We start from the raw sequence: 25,222 nt of genomic DNA on the forward strand, positions 1-25,222 counted from the left end.
GTGCTGAATAAACAGAAAGGAAAGGCTAAGTAAAGAGGTGACCAGGACTTCACGCTAGGATTCTCAAGGGTGTCTCAATCCCCACTGAAGGGCATGGTGTAAAACTGACTCTTGAGAGATTATATTGCAAACTCTGTTTCTGCATAGGTTTTGTTATACTCCATATCTGACCTTTCCGTATGTTAATTTACTTTATCAACCTCCATCAAGCTTTAGACGTCTGACTCATTGACAGGTTGGTAATGTAAAAGGTGACCTGCTAAATATCTTTTTTCTTCAATTGGGCTTGTGCCTCCTCTTGCTTCTTTCTGATGGATAAAGAAAGCCTAAAAGTATGATTGGGGTTTCCTTTAAAACTTTCCTGCTTGTTGTCAACCCCTAGAGCAAGGTTCTCAACCTTTTACATCCCATTACAGCCTTTAACATGGCCAGACCGCTGTGGGTCTCTCCTGCTATTTAGCAATATGGAAAGGACAGGGTGGTCAAAGCTCCCAGACTGAGAACATGCCTCTAGAGACATCAGCAAGATCAACTGTGGTCTTTCCTGGTGTTTCTGGAAGACCTGTCTTGAAGACTGTTGATAGTTACCCCTTCAGTTAAGGCACAAGAGGTAAGAGCTGCTCAACTGCTCAACTTTCACTCTCTTGTGGTGCTCCTATTTCATTAGTTATCCAGGATTCCATCAGATCATGATCACTTCCTCTGGGAACTTGGGAGGAAGTGATCGTGATCTGATAGAATTCAAGATCCTATGGAAATGAGAAATAGTAGGCAAGATCCCATGGAAAGACCAATTAGGAAGAAACTGAGTCGAAGGGGTCAAGAAGATCTAATATTAGAGGCTCAACATCAAGTTATTCTGATGTGGAGGAAAGATAAGAAGCACAGGAGACCGATATGGCTGCACAAGGAGCTTTTTAGCTATCTAAAACCCCAAAGGGATACATAGAGGAAATGGAAGGAGGAGCACGTCATGAAGGATGTACACATGGGAAATGCATGAACATGTTGGGATCAAGTCAGGAAAGCTAAGGCAAGAAATGAAATACAACTGGCAAGAAGTGTTAGAAGCAACAAGAAGGGGTTCTCCAAATACGTCAGACAAAAAAGAAAGATCAGGGATTGTGTGGGCCTGCTGCTCAATGGAGAAGGTGAGCTGGTAATGGGAGATAAGAAGGCAGAACTGCTCAATGCTTCCTTTGCTTCAGTCTTCACACACAAAATAAAGTGACCAGACTACTAGTGAAGTTACTATAGACAACAAAGGGGAAGAAATGCAGTTTGGGTTAAGTAAAGAACATGTCAGATCTTCTGCTTATTTGAATAAGTTCAGGTGAGCAGGGCCTGATGCTATGTAGCCCGGGGTGCTGAAGAAATCTCAGCACTACTAGCAATATTATTTGCAAACTCCTGGATGACAGGTGAGGTGCTGGAAGACTGAAGGAGGGCTGACGTAGGGCCCATCTTTAACAAGGGGGGAAAGGAGGAGCTGGGAAGCTATCAAAGCCAGGCTGACTGGTCTATACCTGGGAAGCTGCTAGAGCCATGTATAAAACATTCCATCTGCAAATACCGGGAGGATGGAGGGGTGATCACTAGCAGCCAGCATGGCTTCACCAAGAACAAATCACACCAAACCAGCTGGATTTCCTTCTCTGACAACGTCACTGGTTTGGTACACAGGGAATGTGGTGGACACACAAAGATGGAGAAAAGTTGTTCTCTTTTGCCACATAGGGCAGAATAAGAGGCAATGGGTTCAAACTACAAGATAGCAGATTTAGATTAAATCTCAGGAAAAAGTCCTAACTGTAAGAACAGTAGGACAATGGAATAAACTACTTACAGAAGTTGTGGAATCTCCTTCTTTGGAGGTTTTCAAAAAAAGAGGCTGGAGCCATCTGTCTTGGATGGTTTAGACACAACAAATCCTCTATCTTGGCAGGGGTTTAGTCTAATTGACCCTTGCAGTTCCTCCTAACCCTATGGCGTTAAAGTACATTACACTACAGCCCACTTTATTTTTGGCAGTGTGTAGGCAGGAAACCTCTCAGACCTTAGTACATATAAAGAAGCAAAAAAAGGGAACAAGCGCGTTCCCTGTAAACTCTGCGTGCGTGTGGCCGTGCAGCAGTCTTTTATATACCACACATCACAAACTGTGCTGCTTCCCGATTGCCTCCCATGGCCCCTCGCAGAAGTGCTTTGATCTCTGCAAAGATTCTCCAGGGAGAATGGAAACCCTGTTGCCCTGTACTGAGGCAGCTAGAACCGAGCCTGATTCTGTCTGACCTGTGCCTACCCCCATGTTGTCTTGGCACAGGTGTGGGAGACCTGCCAAGTGGTGGCGTTGATCCTGCCTCCAGGATGCCTCTTGTTCCCTTGGGCTGGCCCACCCCTGCTCCAACAGGCTCTTCCCTCCCCCCTGTGTTCCCCACTGGCACTTAGGCTTCCATGATTTGTCTGCAGTGTGGTGTGCCAGGAGCGCCTGATTTCTAAGCTGGGTGAGGACTGGATCTTCTTTATTCTGCTGGGGCTGCTCTTGTGTTCTGGGCCAGTGCCAGCTGGGGGAATGGGCTGCACCGTGTGTGGGGGGGCAGGGTACAGTGTCAGCGGAAGAGCAAGTCCTGTCGGTGGGGGAAGGGGGCTTGGAATGATATCAGCCAGAGGATTAGGCCCTGGTGGGCATGACATGGTTTGGTGTCAGCCAGGGAAGTGAGTCCTGTGGGTGTGTGGGGCTGGGTATGGTATCAGCAGAGTGGGCCCCAGGGGGGTGACTGGGTATGGTGTCAGCCAGGGGAACGGACCCTGGGGGTGTGTGGGGTCGCTGGGTGTGGTGTCAGCCAAGGGAAGGAACCCTGGTGGGGGGTCGCTGGGTGTGGTGTCAGCCAAGGGAAGGAACCCTGGTGGGGGGTCGCTGGGTGTGGTGTCAGCCAGGGGAACAGGCCCTAGGGGATGTGGCTGGATACGGTGATACATGCGGGTGTTGGCTGGGCACACTGTCAGGCTTTGGCTACACTTACACTTCAAAGCTCTCCCAGCGCTGTCCGTACTCCACCTCCCAGCGCTGGGGCTTTGACCACACTGGCGCTTTGCAGCGCCGCAATTTGCAGCGCTGGAGAGGGTGTGTTTTCACACCCTGCTGCAGCGCTGCAAATTTGTAAGTGTAGCCAAGCCCTCAGACAGGGAAGAGGGCCGTTGGGTGGGTATGGGGGTGGTTAAGTTCAGCCAGGCAAGTGGGCCATGTGGGGTGGCCAGGTAGGGTGTTGGCTAAAGACACTGGAGACTCTCTCTCCCTGTGCCCAGGGTAGGCCTTTGGGTGTGTAAGGGGGCTGCGTTGGACAACAGTTCCCTGTGGTGGAAATGTTTGGGGCCTTGTCTTTTGGGGGCTCTCCCTCCTCCTTGGCTTAGCCAGGATACGCTCAGTCCTGTCTGGGGTGGGATGGGGGGTGAGCTCAGGTGTTACGAGAAAGTCAGACAGTGATCCTGATCCCAGAGAGTCTTATTGACATTTCTCTACACCGCCCTCCCCCCCCCACCCCATCTTTCTGCAGCCCAGAAGTGGACGTACGGGGGCCTGGACACCAGCGTCTAGCCTAGTCCCCTTCGTAGTTTGTGTGCCCTCCCGTAGAGAGATTTTCTTCTCCGTGAATGCATACAATGACAGCAATGCAGCTGGGAGTTAGTTCAGGGTAAGAAGACTTAACAAAAAGAAATTGGATGATGACATACTGCAGCATCTTCACCAAACTGCAAACCCCGTTCTGCTACTGTGATGCTCCTTTCCCCCTCCAAAAGAGTCCAGCATCTGCAGACTAAAGTGGTGGAAATTTATAAAGTAAACATAAGAATGGCCACGCTGGGTAGGACCAAGGGCTTGTCTACACTACGAAATTAGGTCAAATTTATTGAAGTCGACCAGTAGCCTCCGATTTTACAAAATCGATGGTCTATGTCCCCACTATGCACATTCCATCGGTGGAGCGCATCCCCACTGCCGTGGGTAGCATCAACTCACAGAGTGATGCACTGTGGGCAGCTATCCCACAGTTCCTGCTGCCGATTGGAATTCTGGGTCAGGCTCCCAATGCCTGATGGGACAAAAACATTTTCATGAGGTGTTTTGGGTACATATCGTCAGCCTCCCATGATGCACTTGGCTCTTCCCTTCCTGAAAGCAATGGCAAACAATCATTTTCACTCCTAAGCCTGGGTTACTCATGTGGACACCACAGCACAGTAACCATGGACCCCGCTCAGCTGTACTCCGTTGTTGTGAGCGTCACAAACACCTTGCGCATTGCCCTGCAGTATTTGCAGAGCCCAGCCAGGAGCAGCCATGCAGAAAGAATGTGATGCCGCGCAAATAGCAGTGCTGGAAGCCGTGGAATGGAGCAATTTGCACGTACTGGCAGCGGCAGCCGGGCTTGTTGACACAGTGGAGTGCCGCTTCTGGGCCAGGGAACAAGCACAGACTGGTGGGACTGCATCGTGATGTAGGTATGGGATGAGTCCCAGTGGCTGCATAACTTTCGAATGCATAAGGCCATTTCATGGAACTTTGCAAATTGCTTTCCTCAGCCCTGATGCACAGAAATACCAAAATGAGACCTGCTCTACCAGTTGAGAAGAGTGTGGCGATAGCTCGCAACGCCAGATTGCTACCGGTCAGCTGGGAATCAGTTTGGAGTCGATAAATCTACCGTGGGGGCTGCTGTGATCCAAGTAGCCAGGGCAATCCATTCACTTCTGCCAAGAAGGGTAGTGACTCTGGGAGACGTGCAGGACATAGTGGATGGCTTTGCCACGATGGGGTTCCCTAACTGGTGGGGCAATAGATGGAATGCACATTCCTATCTTGGCACCGGACTACCTTGCCAAAGAGTACGTAAACCGCAAGGGCTACTTCTCAATGGTGTTGCAAGCGCTAGTGGATCACAGGCGTTGTTTCACCGACATCAACGCGGGATGGTCGGGAAAGGTACATGACGCGCACATCTTTAGGAACTCCGGACTCTTCAGAAAGCTGCAAGAAGGAACTTTCTTCCCGACCAGAAAATTACCATTGTTGATGTTGAAATGCCAATAGTTATTCTTGGAGACCCAGTCTACCCCTTGTTCCTGTGGCTCATGAAGCTGTACACAGGCAGCCTGGACGGCAGTAAGGAGCAGTTCAACCACAGGCTGAGCAAGTGCAGAATGGTGGTAGAATGTGCCTTTTGGACATCTAAAGGGGCACTGGCACAGCTTACTCACTAGGTTAGACCTCAGCGAAAGCAATATTCCTGTTGTTGTTGCTGCTCGCTGTGTTCTACGTAATATCTGTGAAAGTAACGGGGGGAAGTTGAGGCTGATCGCCTGGCTGACAATTATGAGCAGCCAGACACTAGGGCAATAAGAAGAGCACATCAAGGCGCACTGCATCTCCGAGAGGCTTTGAAAACCGGTTTCCTTAATGATCCTACACTGGCATGGTAGTTCTGTGTGTTGTTCCTTACCAGCTTGCCCCTTTCTTCGCATGTACTGCCCTGTAAACTAAACCCCCACCAACCACTGTGTGCACAGTGAATAAAGAGCCTCTTGTCCTCAATTCATGCATTTTTATTATGCTAACAAACACTGAACAGAGACCGTAATGAATAGCAATGATAACCAGATAAGGGCCTGATAACACAGGGAGGGAGGGGCAAGGACACAGCTTATTACAATTGCACTGTCTAGCAATCAAAGCTGTGGGAACGAGAGCTTTCTGCTCCATGAACCATCCCCTGGAGTTGAGTTCAAGGGCTAACGGAGCTTTCGTCTCTTCTCCTCCCCCCCCTTCTGCATTCTAGGACATCTGGAAGAGGAGGATATGGAACTTGGTGAGGAGGGAAGCTGGTTCATCATTGGGTGCAGCGGGACTCTAAGGTCTAGCTGCCTTTCCTGCACCTCAACCTCTTTGCTCCCCAATAAGCTGCAACATCTCCTCTTGCGTGTTACTCTCTTCTTCCCTGCCCGCTTCCCTGCCCTCTTGGTTGATGCACATGCTCTCTGAGAGTGTGAGCCTCCATGCATGCAGCTGGGTCCTGTCAGCCTCAGAGGAACGCATCAAATCACAGAACATGTCTTCCCTTGTCCGCTTTTTTCACCTTCTAATCTGGGACAGCCTTTGTGCCAGAGAAAATGTTGCCGCTGCAAGGAAAGCATACATTGTTGAAAACAAAAGGTTAACTGTTGCAATGAATGAAAGAATTCACAGCAGTAAATACATTCCCTGAGGTACTCAGCCAGCCAATAAGGTACAATACATGGCAGAGCGCTGGGCAGCAGATTTTGGTTTGCAGGCAGGCATGGCAAGTGCACACGAAAGGATAGACGGTATGAGGGCACACCAGGGGACACTTCTTAGTGTGGAAACTCTTGGTACATAGACAGGCTTTTCTGGGGAGCACCCTTTGCGTGGCTGCACTGGCTGCCACTGTGTCCCTATTGTTTACCTCAAATTAAACATTAACCACAATTGCATTTAACCCCTGTAGTGTTGTTACAAGTGTGCACTCACCAGAGGTGCCTTCCCCGCCATCACAGTCCCGCACCAGTGAGTCTTGGGAGGGGATTGGCTCCAGAGTTAGGAAAAGGTCCTGGCTGTTGGGGAGAATGGATCCTCTGCTTGCCTGCTGCGCATTCTCCTCCTCCTTCCTCATCAACAATGTCCTCCTTGTTGTTGCCTGTGGCTGCCTGGGTCCCTTGGGGAGGTAGCCACGGAGAGTGTTGAGGTACTGGTGGGGTCCCCGCCTAGAATCGCATGCAGCTGCTCATAGAAATGGCATGTCTGTGGCTCAGCACCAGAGAGGCTAGTCATCTCCCTTGTCTTCTGGTACGCTTGCCTGAGCTCCTTTATTTTCACACGGCACTGCTGGGTGTCCCTGCTGTAGCCTTTTACCCCCATGCTCTGTGCCATTTTGGCATAGATGTCAGCATTTCTTCTGCTGGTTCAGAGCTCTGCCTGCACAGACTCTTCTCTCCACACAGCAATCAGAGCCAGTGTCTCCCATTCGGTCCACGCTGGCGCACGTTTGCGGCCCTGGGCAGCCATGGTCAGCTGTGCTGGTGAGCTCTCCATGCTGATCAAACAGGAAATGAAATTCAAAAGTTCCCAGGGCTTTTCCTGTGTACCTGGCTGAAGTGCACTGGAATTGAAAGCGCTGGCCAGAGCGGACACATTGGAGCACTTTGGGACACCTCCCAGAGGCCAAACAAGTCAAAATACACTGTGCTGTGTCTACACTACCCCTAATTCGACCTGGGAAGGTCGAATCTAGCGCTACTCCTCTCGTTGAGGTGGAGTACAAGCGTTGATTTTAAAAGCCCTTTAGGTTGGCGGGAAGGGCTCTGTAGGGTAGACAAGCACATTATAAATTCGACTTAATGCGGGGAATGTTGACCTAACGACGTAGTGTTGACCAGCCCCAAAGGTGCATCTAGCCCAGTATCCTGTCTTCTGACAGTGGCCAATGCCAGGTGCCCCAGAGGGAATGAACAGAACAGGGAATCATCAGGTGATCCATCCCGTCATCCACTCCCAGTTCCCAGGTGTTTTTGTGAGATGCTCACTGTCTGGTGGGCATAGGCGCCTAGATCAATGAACATACACATAATAATAAATATTTTAAGGTCAGTCAGTGAAAATACTGACAACTAACTGTTTGGTGCTCCATGCCCAGAGGCCTCTGTGAGTAATAAATCTAAATGAAACTGCAAAATTAATGGTTAGGGTAGGCACCCAGAAAATCTGATAAATGAGAATGGGGAATACCCCTTATTTGGTATTGCACAAAGAGTCCACAAGACTGCTGCTGGTGTTTAATGTCACAGGACAGAGAATTTCAGCCTCATGTACCCACAGTGGAAAAGGCCCTGCCTCCTATCCTGTGTGTGACTCATGATAACTAACACTGCAGTCTCTCCCACTTCTGTCTGCCTTCAGGACACAATGCAGAGATGTTGCAGCAACTCTGAGTGCCCCAAAGGATCTTGGTCTGAGGGAGGAGATTGCAGACAGCCGTCCCTGTTTAACTTACTGCTGGACTATTGTTGCAAGAGGTCTGACCTCGAGATCTTGGACTGGGAACCTGTCATATGATGTGGCAGAGAGCTAGGAATCAAACACCAGGAATGTTGTTGAGCAACTTCATCTCTCTGTATCCTGGTTTCTCTTTGTGTAAAACGGGGGTAACATTTACCGACCTACCAGGACTGGATGGGAGTTAATATTTGCAAAGCACTTTGAAGATGAAATGCATTATAGAAATACTAAGTATTTATTGTTCATTTTACACTTAGTGCTCTTTGCAAGAATTGCTTTGTAGAATTGTTCTGACTACTTGTTTATAAGGCCATGTCTATGCTGGAGAAATTACCCATGTTAGCCGCTCTATGCCGATGCGAGAGCTCTCCTGTCAACATAATTAAGCCACCCTCAATGAGCAGCGGTAGCGATGTCAGTGGGAGAGCGTCTCCTGCTGACGCAGTACTGTCCACATCAGTGCTTCTGATGGTGTAACGTATGTCGCTTGGGGGTGTTTCTTTTACACCCCTGAGCAACACAAGTTATGCTGACAAAGGTGCTAGTGCAGACATAGCCTATGTAATAGAAGGTTTTAAAGTCCTGTATGAAAAAGTGGCACGTGTGTCATGTTTTCCAAATGACTGTATAATCAGATGAATTTATGGTCACCCTAGAAGTACTGATTGTGAGGTGATGTCTAATAATACTTAACACCTTTCATCATAATCTTTTTTTACATGAAAGTGCTGTGCAAACATTAGCGTAATCATCCCAACACCTCTGGGAGGTGTAAGCATTCTTACAGGAGGTAGTTCAGCAATAATCTTATTTGGCCAGTCACCAATAAGCATGTGAAAAGAGAAAGTTGTTAAGCAAAAAGTTCAGAGGATTTGGATGTCCAGAGAGAGAGAGTGTCACTTAAAATCAAGTGCAGTGACTTCTGGGATTAAACTTCTTATCATTCAAAAGCATAACTGCTCTTTATTGTCTCTCCCTCCTGAAGGTTGAGTGTGATGTGACTCTCGGTATGCCCATGCCGAGGGAAGGATATTTTTAACAGTGCTGTAAAAAGAACAGTGTCCTTAGCACAAATTTACCACTATGTCAATGGAATTGTGGGCCCTCAGCTTCTTAGGATGAGACCCTAAGCTTCTAACCTTGGAGCTCAACTGGTGGTAACGTAGAGCAGCTGCAAGCATTTTATACAACTGTATCTTCTAGACCAGCTCTGAGCAGTGCTATGTGGCTCTGGTAAAAATGTCAGCAACTGGCTTTGTCCTCTCTGTGCAAGCACTCCCGATACTGATGGCATCGATGGAGCAATGTGGTGGTAGTGCAGCAGGGAATGATTTTAAGAAAATTACCAGTGCAGTCACAGCCCGAGGTTCAAGGGCTAGAAGCCTTTGGGGAAAGGTGCAATGTGTGAGATCTCCTACCTCATCCCTAGCTGACATACTGGAGGCCATGTCCCATGACAAGTTCCAACACGCTCTTACAATGTCTCTTGCTTATAAATGTTTATGCACTATAAAAAGACACAAGGAATATTTATAGCTATCGGTGAGTTTGATTGTTAAATGTTTCTTTTAAATATACTAAAGTCATTATGTGCACTTTAAAAAGGGAACTTCAGCTCCTAGAAATTAGGGAAAAGACTTATAAGGTCATGGAATTCATCCGCATGATTGTTCCCTACAATGTCCTCTCCAGGGCTTTCTCCAGTCATGTCTTAAATGACCCCAATGACCTCCATCTGCTCCCTGGAGAGAGGATTCCACAGGCTAAAAGATTTCACTGTTGGGAAATTTTTCCTAATATGCAACCTATAGTTTCCTTCGATTTCTTCCCGGGAGTCCTCCTTCAATTCCTGTGTATCACTCCACATAATTCCTCTCCTTCTTTGTTGTTTATACCCCTGCAAATACTTGTAAATGGTTATCCAGACCCCTCTTGGACATTGGGCCAAGCTATACATATTTAATTAGTTTACTCTTTCCTCAACAATAAGCATCTCCAATTGTAATTACTATTGCTCGTCTCTAAATTCACTTTCTAAAAGAAAAGTATTTTTCCTCGGATTACAGCTGGCACTGAAGGAAAAAGGCGCGAGCTGACTATTAGAAGCACAATTGCTCAGTTTATTTCTCATAACAGACACAGCTGCAGATCAAAATAACTGGGAATAGAGATGTATCCTGTATAAAGAGCAGCAACAGTCCAACAGCATGACTGACCTCTATGCCCTGTTTGTAGCCTCTATCCGGTAGCAGTCTGCAAAACTACTTGAGTCAACTTCGTAGCTTTTGAAAAAAGTTTAGGATCCCAAATTATTAGCACTGCATATTTATACACGTAAAAATGATAAACATAGCTACATTTTATTGCAAAAGGTTTGAAAATCACTTCTTCCTTTATTTACCTGCCAAGTCCAAAGTCCAGGATTCAGTGTCTTCCATGCAAGAGTTGACAGGATCACAAATGCCTGGAGCATTGGAGGAAACTGCTCTCTTCTCTGTTTTAGGTATTTGATGTCATCAACTGAGGCAGAGGAAACATGGAATCCTGAACTTGGGGCTTGGCAGGTATGTAAAGGAGGAAGTGATTTTCAGACATCTTAAAAAAAAATCCCAAATCCTACATTACTTCTATGTCTGATCTCTCAGATGCCTCATGCTGTGGCGTTTGTGCCCTTCAGTTTCACAGATTTAAACATCGATTGGATTTGCTTTTTGCAAAAACAGCAGACCGAAGCTAAACAAAATAAATAGGACTTGCTTCTTACCCTTAAGGTGGCTAGATTCAGGCAGTGTCTGGCGCCTGAAAGAAGCAAAAGAGAAAGAAAGTGCCTCTTTGAGCAAAGAGTTGCAACTGGACCTATGGTGTTTCCAGTTAATTTCCAGCAGCAGATGTTTCTTAGCTGATCATAACAGGGGTGGTAGGGCACAGGATAACAGGTGAGATTTCCAGATACCTGGCATCAAATCCTGGCTCCACTGAAGTCAAAGAATTTTTCCAGTGACTTTGGTGGGGTCAGGATTTGATCCTTGGATCTTAGACTTATCAGGACTCGTGCAGCGTATTATATAATATCTACTATTTTACATTAATGCTCACATTCACCCTTAGAGATGGGTTAGTTTAATTATTCCCATTGTACAGCTCTCTGGAAGCACAGACAAAGGGACTTGCCAAGATCCATTTGTTGTCAAAGTTAGGATTGGAAAGTGGGAGTCCTGCCTGCAGTTGCCTGCTCTAATTACTGGAGAATACAGGTAGCTGTATAGTCTGAGCACAGCCTAGAGAATCAGAACTCCAGAGTTCTAACTCAAACTCTGGTACTGACTTGCAGTGTGCGCGCTTGGGTAGTAAGCCACTTGGGCTGAAAGTTTCAAGTGACCGCTACTTTTGTGTACATTAGTTTGAGTGACCAACTAGAGCAGTGGTCCCCAACGTGTTGCCCGCGGGTGCCGTGGCACCCACCGGGGCATCTATGTGTGCCCGCGTACTGGCGGGCAGATGAGCATCTGCCGAAATGCTGCCCAGAAGCAGCAGCATCCAGAGGCATCGCCGCCGAAATGCCACTGATTTTCTGTGGTATTTCGGCAGATGCTCATCCGCCAGCCACGGTCCTCAATGGCTCGTTGTCCGGCACCAGCCAGATGAAAAAGATTGGGGACCACTGATCTAGAGACACGTAGGGCCTGGCTTTCAGAAGAGCTGAGCACCTTCAGCTTCCTTTGAAGCCAACTGCAGTCATGCATGCTTGACACCACTAAACATCGAGCCCTAATGTGTAGAAGTTGGTTACCTATAAGTATGGATATTTTTGTGATTTTTGGCATCAGTCTCTCTGTATCTCAGATACTTGTATTTGAAGTGAGTAGAATAACAAACAGTCCTGGGTGGTAGGTGTGAATATTAATGAAATAATGTGTCAAACTCTGGTTGGTAAATTCATTCAGCACCAGTAGAGGCAGAAGAGTTTCACAGACATAACTGAGGGTGCAAATTTGCCCTGGCTCATAAAGCTCTTTGAACAAAAAAGAGCTTATTATTGTAATGATTGACTGATATTTGTCCTTTAATTCCAAAAGATTGCTCTGTCGATAATTTCTGTTGTCTTAATAAAAATACTGGCATTCACCTTTAATAGAAGTTCTGCTTTTTAATAAATGTAGTTTCCTAATACTAAATGCATTATTTCTTGCCCAGATGTAATTTCCATTAAGTACAAAGGAATTATACCCAGCAACTAAGACAGAAAATATCATCATATATTGCCTCTATATAAATCCATGGTATGCCCACATCTTGAATAGTGTGTGCAGATGTGGTTGCCCCATCTCGAAAAAGATCTATTGGAATTGGAAAAGGTTCAGAAAAGGGCAACAAAAATGATTAGGAGTCTGGAATGGCTGCCATACGAGGAGAGAATAATCTGGGACTTTTCAGCTAGGAAGAGACGACTAAGGGGAGATATGATAGAGGTCTATAAAATCATGACTGATGTGGAGAAAGTAAATAAGGAAGTGTTATTTACTCCTTCTCGTAACACAAGAACTAGGGGTCACCCAATGAAATTAATAGGCAGCAGGTTTAAAACCAACAAAGTATTTTTTCACACAACGCACAGTCAGGCTGTAGAACTCCTTGCCAGAGGATGTTCTGAAGGCCAAGACTATAACAGGTTTCAAAAAAGAACTAGGTAAGTTCCTGGAGGACAGGTCCATCAATGGCTGTTAGCCAGGATGGACAGGGATGGTGCCCCAGCCTATGTTTGCCTGTCTATTCATTCCCTCTGGGGCACCTGGCATTGGCCACTATCGGAAGACAGGATACTGGGCTAAATGGACCTTTGGTCTGACCCAGTATGGCCGTTCTTATGTTAACTAACCCTAAAACGTAGTCACAAGTAATGAACCTGAGTGCAATTTAAGTAGCTCAGTAAATAACAAGTTACTATAGATCAAACCAAAATAGCAAATTAGTCAAGGGTGGAAATGTGACCCAAAACAAGCAATCAGATTTCATTCCCATTGTGGTACTGTAGCTAAAATGATGGCCTTGAGGAGCTTAGTTGATATCAGTGTTGGTCTGGCTTTAGGGTGTGGGGGTGTGGGCATAGGGGAGTCAAACCAAACTAAGCATCCGCTACAGGACCAACAGCTTGATGTTTCTTAGGTCTTCAGTTTGAATGTCTCTATGCTAGGCAGGAGCAGCAAGGCTGGTGACTCCAGCTGATCTGCACTGGCTGTTACAGATTAATCAGACTAAGTTGGTGACTGTTAGATGCACCAGAAATTGGGAGTTGCTCAATTGACGGTTAAATTGACAACTTGTCGAGGCCTTAAAGAAGAGTAATATAATTAATGCAAATCGACATGGGTTTATGGAAAATAGATCATGCCAGATTAATTTGATATTGTTTTTTGATAAGATGAGTTTGGTTGATAAAGGTAATGTTGTTAACATAATATACTTAGACTTCTGGAAGTATATTGGTTTGATTTCTGGAAGTATGTTGGTTTGACTTATTACCACACAACATTTAGATTAAAAACTAGAATTTATGAAAATTAGCGGAGCACACATTAAAATGGATTAAAAACTGGCTAGGTCTCAAAATGAATTGTAAACTGAGAACTGTCATTGTTGTCAGATGCCACCAGTATGGTGCTCTGCTCTGTTCAATGTTGATAACGGTCAGCTGCGTGCGTGTGTTCCCTCTGTGTGATGCCCTGGCTCTGCAGATCGCTGACATAGCAGATCTTGAGCGAACCCCCAATGACCACAGACTCCGATAAGGTACGAAGGCACTCGGACAGGTTTATTGTCAAACGAAACACAGTAATAGTTTCCAGCAGACTCTACAGGACATACTACAAATATGTGCCCCCTGGCAATGGACTGGCACAGTCAGTGGCAGGACTCTCCACTGCCCCCTAGGCCAGACAAAGACACCGCCCCGGGGTGTATTCTTATACACAGGTACAAACAAGTTACACATCACTCCTGACGTATTGAGGTGCAACCCTTCTACGTAGCAAGGTGCCACCTCTCTCCTTGTACATAGAATCATAGACTTTATGGTCAGAAGGGACCATTATGATCATCTAGTCTGACCTCCTGCACAATGCAGGCCACAGAATCTCACCCACCCACTCCTGTATCAAACCTGTGTCTGAGCCATTGAAGTCCTCAAATCATGGTTGTTGGTTCAAACCAAACAACTCTATCCATCATAAAAGCAGCACAGAGTCCTGTGGCACCTATAGACTAACAGACGTATTGGAGCATGAGGTTTCGTGGGTGAATACCCACTGCGTCGGCTCTGTGGCCAAAAAAGCTAATGTGATCCTGGGATGCATAAACAGGGGAATCTTGAGTAGGCGTAAAGAGATTATTTCACCTCTATATTTAGTACTGGTGTGACTGCTGCTGGAATACTGTGTTCAGTTCTGGTGGCCACAATTCCAGAAGGATGTTGATAAATTGGAGAGGGGTCAGAGAAGAGCTATGAGCCTGATTAAAGGTTTAGAAAATCTTCCTTCCAGTGATAGACTCAAGGAGCTCTGTCTGTTTACCTTATCAGAGATAGTAAAGGGGTGACTTGATCCCAGTTAAAAAGTATGTACATGGGGAACAAATATTTGATAATTGGCTCTTCAGTCTAGCAGAGGAAGGTCTAACACTAGCCAATGGCTGGAAGTTGAATTTTTGACAGTGAGGGTAATTAACCATTGGAACAATTTACCAAAGGTTGTGGTGGATTCCTCATCACTGACCATTTCTAAATCAAGATTGGATGCTTTTCTAAAAGATCTGCTCTATAAATTATTTGGGGTAAATTCTCTGGCCTGTGTTATACAGGACATCAGACTAGATGATCACAATGCTCCCTTCTGGCCTTGGAGCCTATAAATACAGAGCTGTACCTACAGGTAGTTGGTCAGACTAAGCTGGAATAATGTACAGGTCTGTCGCATCTTACGCTGGGGTTACGTTCCGCAGTCAGCGTGTAAAGCGAAAATCGCGTCTAGTCAAAATTACATTGAGTGTAATGGCAGGCGCAATCGCCCGCACTACAGGTACAGTATTAACATTATTTTTCTCTTGTTTTGTTTTTGCTGACCGTGTAAAGTTGAGATCGCGCATGTTAAATGCACATAAGATGTGACAGACCTGTATGCTGAGACCTTTCATCACTGTAGACTAACTCATTTGTAAAGATGAAGGTGCCCATAATCTACATGGTAGTGCTCTGTGATCTGTACACTTTGGCCACCTCAAGCTAGAGGCCTCACCTAGTTACCAGGCAGAGCTGGAATTGCTGTATCAAAACTCTGAAATCTGGAAACTTCATTTGACCATCTTGAGCAGTGATCAAAATTGGACGTTTCTTCCTAAAGATCTGCTCTATTTCAACTTACTATTTTGTACTAAATACTAGAGTATGTAAGCCAGAGCATATAGGAGTCATTAATTCCAGAGCTAATCTGTAGCTAAAACACTGAAGAAATTTATTACAGTTTAATGTCTTTCTAGTTATTTTTAAGCAGAGCAAACAAACATAAAGCTAAAAGTAAAATGTGCTTTTCTATGTTGCTGTAGTAATATGTAGTGAGTTTCTCTCATGCCACCTCTACAGGGCATTGGCACTGTGATTGCCACATTTTCTGATCTAAAGATGCCATAATTCTATTGGCGAGAGGTTTTGCGGGTGATAGATTCACTCACTTCAGCATTCCCAATTTCAGACTGCTGACATTACAGTGCTCAATAGGAAGTAAGGTCTGTCTGGTCAGGGGAAAAAACGCTGCTTGCACTTTCAATGTGGATTATATTTTTCACACCAGTTTCCTGGATATTAAATGTCATTTTTATTTTCATCTGTTAGTGGCATGAGACCAATGGAAAGTGCAATAGGAAAGATAGGTAATAATTGGAGATAGACCAATCTCCTAGAACTGGAAGGGACCTTGAAAGGTCACTGAGTCAAGTCCAGCCCCCTGCCTTCACTAGCAGGACCAATTTTTGCCCCAGATCCCTAAGTGGCCTCCTCAAGGATTGAACTCACAACCCTGGGTTTAGCAGGCCAATGTTCAAACCACTGAGCTATCCCTCCCCCCAAGATAAGATAGAACAAGGGAAGTTTTGCTTCAAGGCTAAACTTGACACTCATATCAGCTTGGCCATTGATATGATCACATGGGTCCCTGTTTTTCATTGCACTTAGCGCGGGCAGGGGGGGCTGGCGGGGGCGGCCGGGCTGGGCGGCCGGACGCGCGTGCCTGCGCCTGCGGGAGGGAGCCAGGGCAGCAGGACCTGCCTGAGCGCGCATGCGCGCGGAGGCGCTTGTCAGCGGCTCGGCTGGACCTCCGCCAGCGGCTGCGCGGCAGCTCAGAGCGCCGGACCCTGACCTGCTGCGAGTCCAGCCGAGAGCCTGGCCAGCGCAGCCCCTCCCCTCGCCAGGCCAGCGGAGTGCCGCTGCCCCGCAGCGGGCGCTCCCCGCGCATGACTGCTTAGGGCGGCCAAAAAGGTAGAGTCGCCCCTGGCACTTAGTTTTAAACTTTGCCCTTGCCTTCAACGTTCTGCGGAACTTGAACTTGGTCTGCATCTCCACTCTTGTCTTTTTGTTCTGTAGCTCTGCCAATGATACCAATTTCAAGACCCCATTTGTCTCATTTTCCATTCCCACCTCTGTTCCTTTACCCCCAGCTCCAGTTGCACATGAAATGCTCTGTCATCCCAGTTTCCAGTGCTGCCACTCTGCCCCTATCTCTCTCCTTAAGGATGCAGGCAAGAAGTAAACTAACTATTAAAATTACAGAAAAACCTTCTCCCTGTGGGCTTTCTTAGATTGCGAACTCTTGTAGACAGATGCTGCCCCCAATGTGCAGAGCACATTGCCCGTGTTTAACAAATGAGACAAGAATGGTTTCAAACTAAATAAATCGATCCTTCTCTGATAAAAAGGAGGCTAGACTAGAGAAGGTGATCACTCCCAAATACTAGTGTTGTCCTTCTGCCAGGTGGACGTGTCCACCACAAGGGCTGGCTTTAATATGTAGGGGTTTTCTCAAAAATACAACACAGAACCAGTTTGAGTCATTACCCAGTAACCTGGGAAAATGACACACCAGCTTCTGGGTGCCTCTAAGAGGCAATACTTTCCCTCTTGCAAGGACAGAGTCTGAGTGTAGAAAAGAAACTTTTAATAAAAAGGAGGAAAGTATCTTGGCATTAACTTGGGAAAACTTCACAAGCAGGATTCATAAGCATCAAACCATGAGTAAAACACCCACCCCAGAGTACGTTGGGCAGTGTCTTTTGCTTCAGGTTCTTAAATCCAGCAACCAAGAGTTCCTTTAATATGCCTCTCCCTTCTTCCTCCAGTGCACCCCACTCATAGTTGCAGACCTAGAGTTCATGTGCATCTGTGCAAGTCCACCTCCCGCCCTGGGGTAAGAGGAAAGCACCTTGTTTACTCCGCTGTCCAGGCACTCACTCTGGCATCAGCTGCTTGGCCAGCCACTCACCGCTCCGCACCCTCTGAGATGTCTTGAGGTCCCACCACTTAACACAGCTCTCAGTGATTTCAGCTGTTAGTGGGGGAGCCTCATGGCTAGTGCAGGCTGGACAGTTTCTTTCATCGGAGACATTGTCCCAAAGCAGCTCTAATGCTTAGACCTAGTTATTGGTGATTTCAGGTCTATTGGTCTGCAACGAAAGAGTCTCAGTTGAAACTTAATCAGCTCTGTTATTACGCAGTGGAGAGGGAAAGGTCAAATGCTGTCTAGGATCCTTATGGAGAGTCCACATGACCAGGTATAAGCATCTGTCCCCACCCTCTCTTATCTCGACTAGGCTTTGGCACCCCTTACCCCCTGCTTAGCAAGAGCAGTTCTACTGCCCTGATTCACACAACAGGGATAACAACTCTTTATTATCCCTGCACCCAATAACAAAGTGACTTGTAATCCAACACCCACCGAAAGTGATCATTTGGGCAAAGCAGATCCATCATGCTCTGCACCTAGGTAGAGTGGGTGTGTCTATGCAAACAAGGTTGGCTCCTGAAGTCCTCTTCCCCAGCTCATCACTAGATGTCAGGGGAGAGCTCATTCAGACCCTGCTTACACTAGGAATTGGAGACTTTCCATCCAAAGATTTTTAAGCCCTTTAATAATGTTAATTTAGCCTCCCAAATGCTCGATGAGGAAAGTATCTTAATTTTGCCAGGAATTAAAATAAGGCACTGCAGAAAAGGTTAAATGTCTCACAGCAACCCAGAGACCAAGCTGGAAAGAGAAGCCAGGTGTCCTGGCTCTCAAACCTCTGTTGTGTTCACTAGATAGCTCATAGCTGCATCAAATATCAAACACATTCCTTGGGGAGGAAAACAGCTAGGTGACTATTTAAAAATGACACCTTTAACCACCATACTTTGAATTCCTTAGTTTTCTGTGGCAACCTTGGGAGATACTAAACTGTTCTTCTGCATCAATGCACACTAACCTGGACCATTTACCCTTGCTAGCAACACGAGACAGAATGGCATACCTCTGTTTCCTAGTACTAGTTCCTTAGTCTTATCCTGTCTCTAGCTTGGGAAATACCACCAAAACTTGTCTTTTGTGGAAGGTGAGCCCAGTACATCTTTTCCTTTTTCTAGATATAATTTCCTTGCCCAGCAGTAACTTACATGCATGAACTTCCTCATGGATTTCTAAAAGCACCTATCAGACATAATGAATAGCCATAGAATTGTTGTGAAATCTTATAACACAAAATCCCAGTTGCTATGATACTGTCTATTCAGCATGAACCTCAGCAGATTGACATAGTTTATCTGATCAAATACACCGAACATGCCCAGTTCTTTGACAAGATCACAATGGCTTTAGCTCTTTGATTTTAGATTCTATGCAAAGTCAGTGTAACAAAAAGAGGAGACAGTTCCCTCCTCTCAGAGACTGCAGGTGCGTCCTGGAGCACCTCCACTACTGAAAACATGTAAGCAACTGTAAGCAGACATGCTTGAGAGTAACCCATCTGAACAGGCACCCACACCGAAGACAGCTGTTGTTTGACTGGACTCCAAAGAACGCATTCTAGGGTGAGAAGTATCGCAGGGAATCTTTCAGGGCTGTTTTGTTTTTTTAACTAAAGGTGACATCTATGTGTGAGTGACCCCTTCAGTGTCTGGAGAGTCCCCAACGAGCTGGTATAGTTAGAGAGACATTTCTGGCGAAGAGTGACAAGCCAAGTTCAGTGATGATTCTTTTATTCTTTCCATCCACATAGTGGTTCTTTTATTGTTGCCACCATAAGGGGTGGATGGTAACAATGTGAGAAGCAATAAGGGGAGAATAATAAAGGGAGGAAACGTGCACTTTAGACTATAAACCAAAAACTAAAGAAATCACTAGCAAAGCGAAAACTAGCTAGGGAAAACCCCTGGTGTGGTTGTTGACTTCCTACAGCTTATCACTGAAACAGCAATGTGAGAAATAGTCACAATGAAGGGCACATCTATTTAGTCTGAATTCAACCCTATGCAGAGGGTTTGCAAAAGGCCCTTTTTGCATAAGCATTTTTGCATTTCAGCACAAGCACAATCTTATTTCACTGAGAGTTTGCCAAATGCTGTACGGCTTGCTTGAAATTGGGCCCCTTTAGCTAATTTTCAAGCAAAGTTCAAATTTGTGCATTGGTGTTCAATGCAAAGGTAGGCATCCAAAAAACAAGAGGAGAGAGAGGGGGGCCTGAGTTTTATATGGCCTCAGGCTGCAGTGGAGAGGGAAAAAAAAATCTATCTTCGGTCAGATCTGTAGGCCACCCCAGAAGCCACATGTCTACGTGTGAGCAGGACAGTATGGTACTGTTTTCCTTTTAGACTTCAGAGAGAATGGGTTGTTTTTCTCTCACAAGATAATATTCATATTTGGTCCGTTAAGTACCTTTTCTCTAAGGGTCTCTCGGTGCTTTAAAAACAAATGATTTAAGTCTCACATCCTGCTATAGATTACGAGGCCAAAATGGACCATTATGATCACAGTCTGACTTCCTGCATCGAGCCCGTAACTTGTCTACTCTCTCTCTTAAAATTCCAATTGTTGTAATTCAGATGTAGTCAAAATGCAGCCTGCAGCTGAGAAGGGACCTACAGTTGTAAAATGTCCAGGTAACCACTGATCATTTTTACATCTGTCTATCATTTAAGAGACCCTTTGAGCTGGGCTGTGAATTGCAATAGCAAGCAATGTTGGTGCAGCATGAGAGAACACAGAACTCTAACAGGGCTCAGTGAAGTGACTGCAGACTGGGTTAGAGGGTGAACAGATGAGCTGTGTTCTCTCCCCCTCCCCTTGCTTAGAGGCTTTGAGTTGAGCTCTGTGGAACTTTGCAGTGTAGTTTAATGTGACATCATTTTTGCTCATATACATATAAAACAGGAAACACATTCAGATAACATCAACAGCCACTTCCTTATATGTACAAAAATAAAGAGCTCTGACAGCAGCAAAACTGACACTTTGATTTTAAAATGGATAGAAACCCAGCATTTGTAGACCCACATGGGCATTACCCTGAGCCAATCAGGAGCATAGGGGAAAAAATTTAAAAACAAACCTTGTACATTGCAATTAGAATCCATGCATCTTAGCTGAGGGTGGGCGGAAGCCTGGAACATTGATTGCAAATCTTCACAACGAGAAACAATGTTGAGAGAGCAGCCTTACGAAATTCCTCTCCAAGGTAAGATGAAGTTACTTGATTAGGCAGCTGCTAACAAACTGTCCTTTGTAAGGAGCTAGGTGGTTGGTTTTTGGAGGGCTTGCTTGTAGTTTCTGCTATTGTAGTAAGAGGTAAGACCAGCTCGATGCCTTTCTCTTTGGCCGTGAAATGGAACAGCTGCCAAACTTTTTCCTTTTTTGGTTTAACAATAAAAATACTGCTTTTCTGGACACAACCCAGTGTTTGTAAAAGGGCGTTGCCAAGTCACTTCGGATTATACATATTATTTCACGTTATCCTGGAAGCTTGAAATTGAAATGTTTCAGTGCCAAATGCCTTATCCACCATTTCACATACGTCTTTGTTGTTGTAGGGTTACTTGTGAACAGTGCGTATGATTGCTCAGTATTACTAAGCTGTGTACGCATCCTGGTTTGTCATTCCAGGGTCACTTGTGAGCACTGGATTACTGGCGTAGGCTTGTTTACTTAATTTTTTTTTTTTAAACAGGCTGCATTGAACTTGCCTGAAAAGAAAAAAACACAGAACCAAGTTCTGTTTCCATATAGGTCAGTGGCAAAACTTCAGTTAATAGGATCAGAATCAAGCCCATAAAGTATGAAAAAAAATGACTTTTGCAAACTGAGTTACGAAAATAAAGGATAATTGACTCCAATATGAGACTACCCAAATTTCACAATGTCTCTTAACAGCTGATGCAATGGGAGGTGGTTTTATTTTGTAGTTTGTCTGAGATTTCTGGTGTCCTTAGCTGACCCTGCCTAATCAGCAGTGTGCAGATAGGGAGAGTCCTTATCATTTTGTCTAAACTGGCACTTCTTTAAGAATTTCCTCGTGATCAATCAGATGGCCTTCAAGCTCTCTGTAGCAAACTGAAGAGTAAGTTCAGCTAATTGAATATTGGGAAAGAACTTGGGGCCAGAAAGAAGGAGGGGAAATTATATTCCTTAAGCACATATTGTGTGGCAAGAAGAATTGCATACTCTGGCCCTTGAATCTCTGCATATAATTGTGTTGTTGCACTTGCAGCAAAACGTAATTTGTTCTCAGAAGAACAATGGGAGCCACTTCCCATTATTGTGTCTCCATGTAAAAGAGGTCCAACAGAGGGTGAATCCCTTCCCTCAAGGAAGAAGGGCTGCCACTGTCAAGGCTGGATTGTGGTCAGAGCCAGTGTCCACAGTCAGGAGTCAAGAGTCAGCTGGATCAGGGTACCAGAGGGTCAGAGGCAGGAGACAAACCAGAGATCAGAACCACGTGTCAAAGGTCAGGAGTCAAGCCAGGGGAGCAGGAGGCAGAGAAACAAGGTACACAGAGGAGGGTGTATCCCAGTTGTTTGGACAGCTTCCTGTTCCTATTGCTGGCAGAAGTAGGACCAGGGGGCCATTTGGCTGCCAAGTGGCGGGTTGAAGCATGGCTGCTCCTGTGGAACACGGTTTGAGGTGTGTGGGTCATGACATCACCCTTGCCCCTACGGGCACCCTTTGGGTTACATGGTTCCAGGTTTTTTGGGGTAGCTCCTATGGAAAGTCTGAACCAACATGGGGGCGTGAACATTCTCCACTAGCTTCCAAGTGCATTCCTCTGGCCCATAGCCTTCCCAGTCAATCAGGTACCACAGTTTACCTTGCTTGATCTTGGAATCGAGGACTTTGAGGATGATGTATTCCTCTTCACCTTGTACTTGCACTGGTGGGGGCAGTGATTGGCCTCTGTGGGGATATGTATTCTCAGTGTAGGGTTTTAGGAGTGAGACATAGAATATAGGGTGGACTCTAAGAGATTGAGAGAGCTGGAACTCAAAGATGACTGGTTTGATTTGTTGCTGAATCCAACACAGGCAAGTGAAGGACTCAGTTTGTTTTGAAGAATTTGAGATGAACCTTCGGGAAAAATTTGCAAAGCCTAGAAAACGTTGGCGGTTGTGCACTTTGTGGGAGGCTGCCCAGTCACGGACAACCTGGACCTTGCGTAGGTCCATATTGATTCCTTCCAGGGACAGGATAAAACCCAGGAACTCAGTCGAGGTCTGATTGAAAGCACAGCTTTTGAATTTAGCATAGAGACAGTGTTGCTGTAGTCTCTCTCCAGGACTGTGAAGACATGAGTGGTGTGTTGGTCCAGATTGTCTGGGAAGATCAGTATATCATTTAAGTATACCTCTACAAACTGGTCCAGTAGGTCTCGTAGCACATTGTTAATGAAATGCTGGAATGTTCCTGAGGCATTAGTCAATCCAAATGGTATAACAAAATATTCAGAGTGGTCATAGTGGGTTTGAAAGGCAGTCTTCCACTCATCCCTGTCTTGGATATGGACGAGATTGTAAACTTCACGGACATCCAGTTTTGTGAATATGCAGATGGCCCCAGCAACTTGGGGATTGGGGTAGTGGGTAGCTGTTCCAGGTTGTTACCTGGTTTAGGGCTTGGTAATCGATGCAGAGACAGAGGCTACCATCTTTCTTTTTTACAAAAAGGACTGGGGCACCATCTGGTGAGGTTGACCTGTGGATGAACAAGTTCTCTTGGAAGTATTCTCACAATGCTGCCAGTTCAGGCTCTGACATTGTGTAGATCCACCCAAAATGTATCTTCACCCCTGGCTGGAGTTCTATGGAGCAGTCATAGTCCCGATGATGGGGGGAGGGAGGCTTTCTGCATTCTTCTTTTTTAAATCGCAGTACTTAGGTGGGGGGAGTGTTTCATATTTCCCTCGGTAGGGGTTTCGATGCAGGCGACTAAACCTACATGGACCTTTTGGGGCATGGGTCCAAAACTCACTGGTTTCTGGCCATGCTGTCAACAGAATTGTGACAGGAAAGTAACTTTCCATTCTCACCACTGAATGAGGGGATATTGAAGAATTAGCTAGGAGATGCCAAGGATCGGGGGAATGTGGGGGATGGATCACACAAAATGGAATTCTCACTGTGTCCCTGAATAACAATCTCCAGGGAGACAGTCTCCTCCACAACCAGACTTGAAGATAGTGGGAAGCCATCAATAGTTTCAATCGTGTCTAACTTGGCCTTGTGTCACAGGGGAGTCTGTAGGGCCTGAGTTGTATCTGTATCCATAAAATCTGCTGCTTCCAAATCGATGGAGGGCATGTTAGAGAGGTATCTCCAGGATGCACAGCTGGATAGACACCTGCAAATGGGAAGCCCCTGGATGGGGCTCAAGCTGCGTCTCAGTGAGGACTAGGCCACAGGGACTCTCAAGAACTAGGCCAGTTCCCCCATCATGTTTGAACTGGCTTGTTTCCCCATGCTCCTCAGTGTTCGTACTGGACAGGTCGAGATGGCATAGCCAAGTTCACCGCAGTAGAAGCACAGGTTCTTTTTCTTCAGGGATGTGCCACTGATGAGTCAGATTGGCTTGGGTGGGTTCAGTAGGTAATACAGAAGGTGAGGTCACACTACGTGGGTAGAGGGAATGCAGGGGAATCTCTTTTCTCCTCTCTTCGTTCTTGCAGCTGATGGTTTATGCAGATGACAAGATCCACAAGCGCAGTTAGGCCCATTAGCATCTCTGGGTGGGCAACTCCATCTTTGACCTCTTCCTGCAAGCCCCACCCAGAACTGGTACAATTGCGCTGCTTCATTCCACTCAGTATCTGCTGTGAGGTACCGGAAGCATGCCGCATATGAGGCATCTGTGCCTGGCCCCTGCCGGATTCTCTTCAGGGCAATCTCGCCTTTTCAAGCTCAGTGAGGGACATTGAAGATGGCTGATATAGACTGGAGAAAGGCATCCCAGCTCGACAGCACTGGACTGTGACCTTCCAGCAGGGGGAAGTCCAGTCTAACCCACCTTCTGTCTGCAGGCTGATTATCAAGGCCGCCTTGGACTGGTCAGAGGCATAGATTCTGGGGCGCATCAGGAACAGGAGCTGGCATTGGTTCACAAAGCCCTGGAACCACCGGTTGTTCCCATCAAACCTCACGGTTATTGCAGAGACAAGCTGTCAAGGCCAGGTACTCTGCCAGTGGGATGTTGGGGTGGAGGCTCAAACTGGGTCTTGAGTCATTGGCTGTCAGTAGGCTGTAAAGTGGAGGGTTGAAATGTGGCTGCTCCTGTAAACCCTGTGGATCTGTCTCCAGTTCTGGTATGCACAATTCAAGAAGTGAGCTTTAGCTCAAGAAAGCTCATGCTAAAATAAATTTGTTAGTCTTTAAGGTGCCACAAGTACTCTTGTATTTTTCTTTAAAGTATCTGGAACTAGCAAACTTGGACATTCTGGTAATTTTTCATGTGCACGCAACAAAGACAAAAAAAAAAAACTGCTCCATATCAAAATATGTGTAAATCAAAAAAAGCAAAAGCTTGGGACACCTCAAAACCCCATTTTTCTCTCCTTAAAGGCAGCCAAGATCTATGACTGCTTATATCTCTCACATTTGCATGG

At 46.0% G+C, this 25,222-nt stretch overlaps 1 protein-coding gene across 11 annotated transcripts in view; it reads left to right on the forward strand.

Moving 5' to 3' along the window:
- The window catches only part of ASXL2 (ASXL transcriptional regulator 2), a 228,384-nt gene that overhangs the window by 121,359 nt on the left and 81,803 nt on the right, over positions 1-25,222 (forward strand). Inside the window, exon 1 of one of the 11 annotated variants that reach the window (XM_039531286.1) lies at positions 19,090-19,169. The exons of 9 other annotated variants lie outside the window; for them this stretch is intronic. Coding sequence is in view for 1 of the 2 variants with exons in the window: in XM_039531284.1 (XP_039387218.1) it covers positions 20,776-20,812 (37 nt within the window). In the remaining variant the exon portion in view is untranslated. Of the gene's footprint in view, positions 1-19,089; positions 19,170-20,574; positions 20,813-25,222 lie in introns of those variants that run through there. One more of the 11 variants, XM_039531284.1, reaches the window with a different exon arrangement.

This window comes from Mauremys reevesii, linkage group 3 (genome assembly GCF_016161935.1).
Source record: "Mauremys reevesii isolate NIE-2019 linkage group 3, ASM1616193v1, whole genome shotgun sequence".
NCBI lineage: Eukaryota > Metazoa > Chordata > Testudines > Geoemydidae > Mauremys > Mauremys reevesii.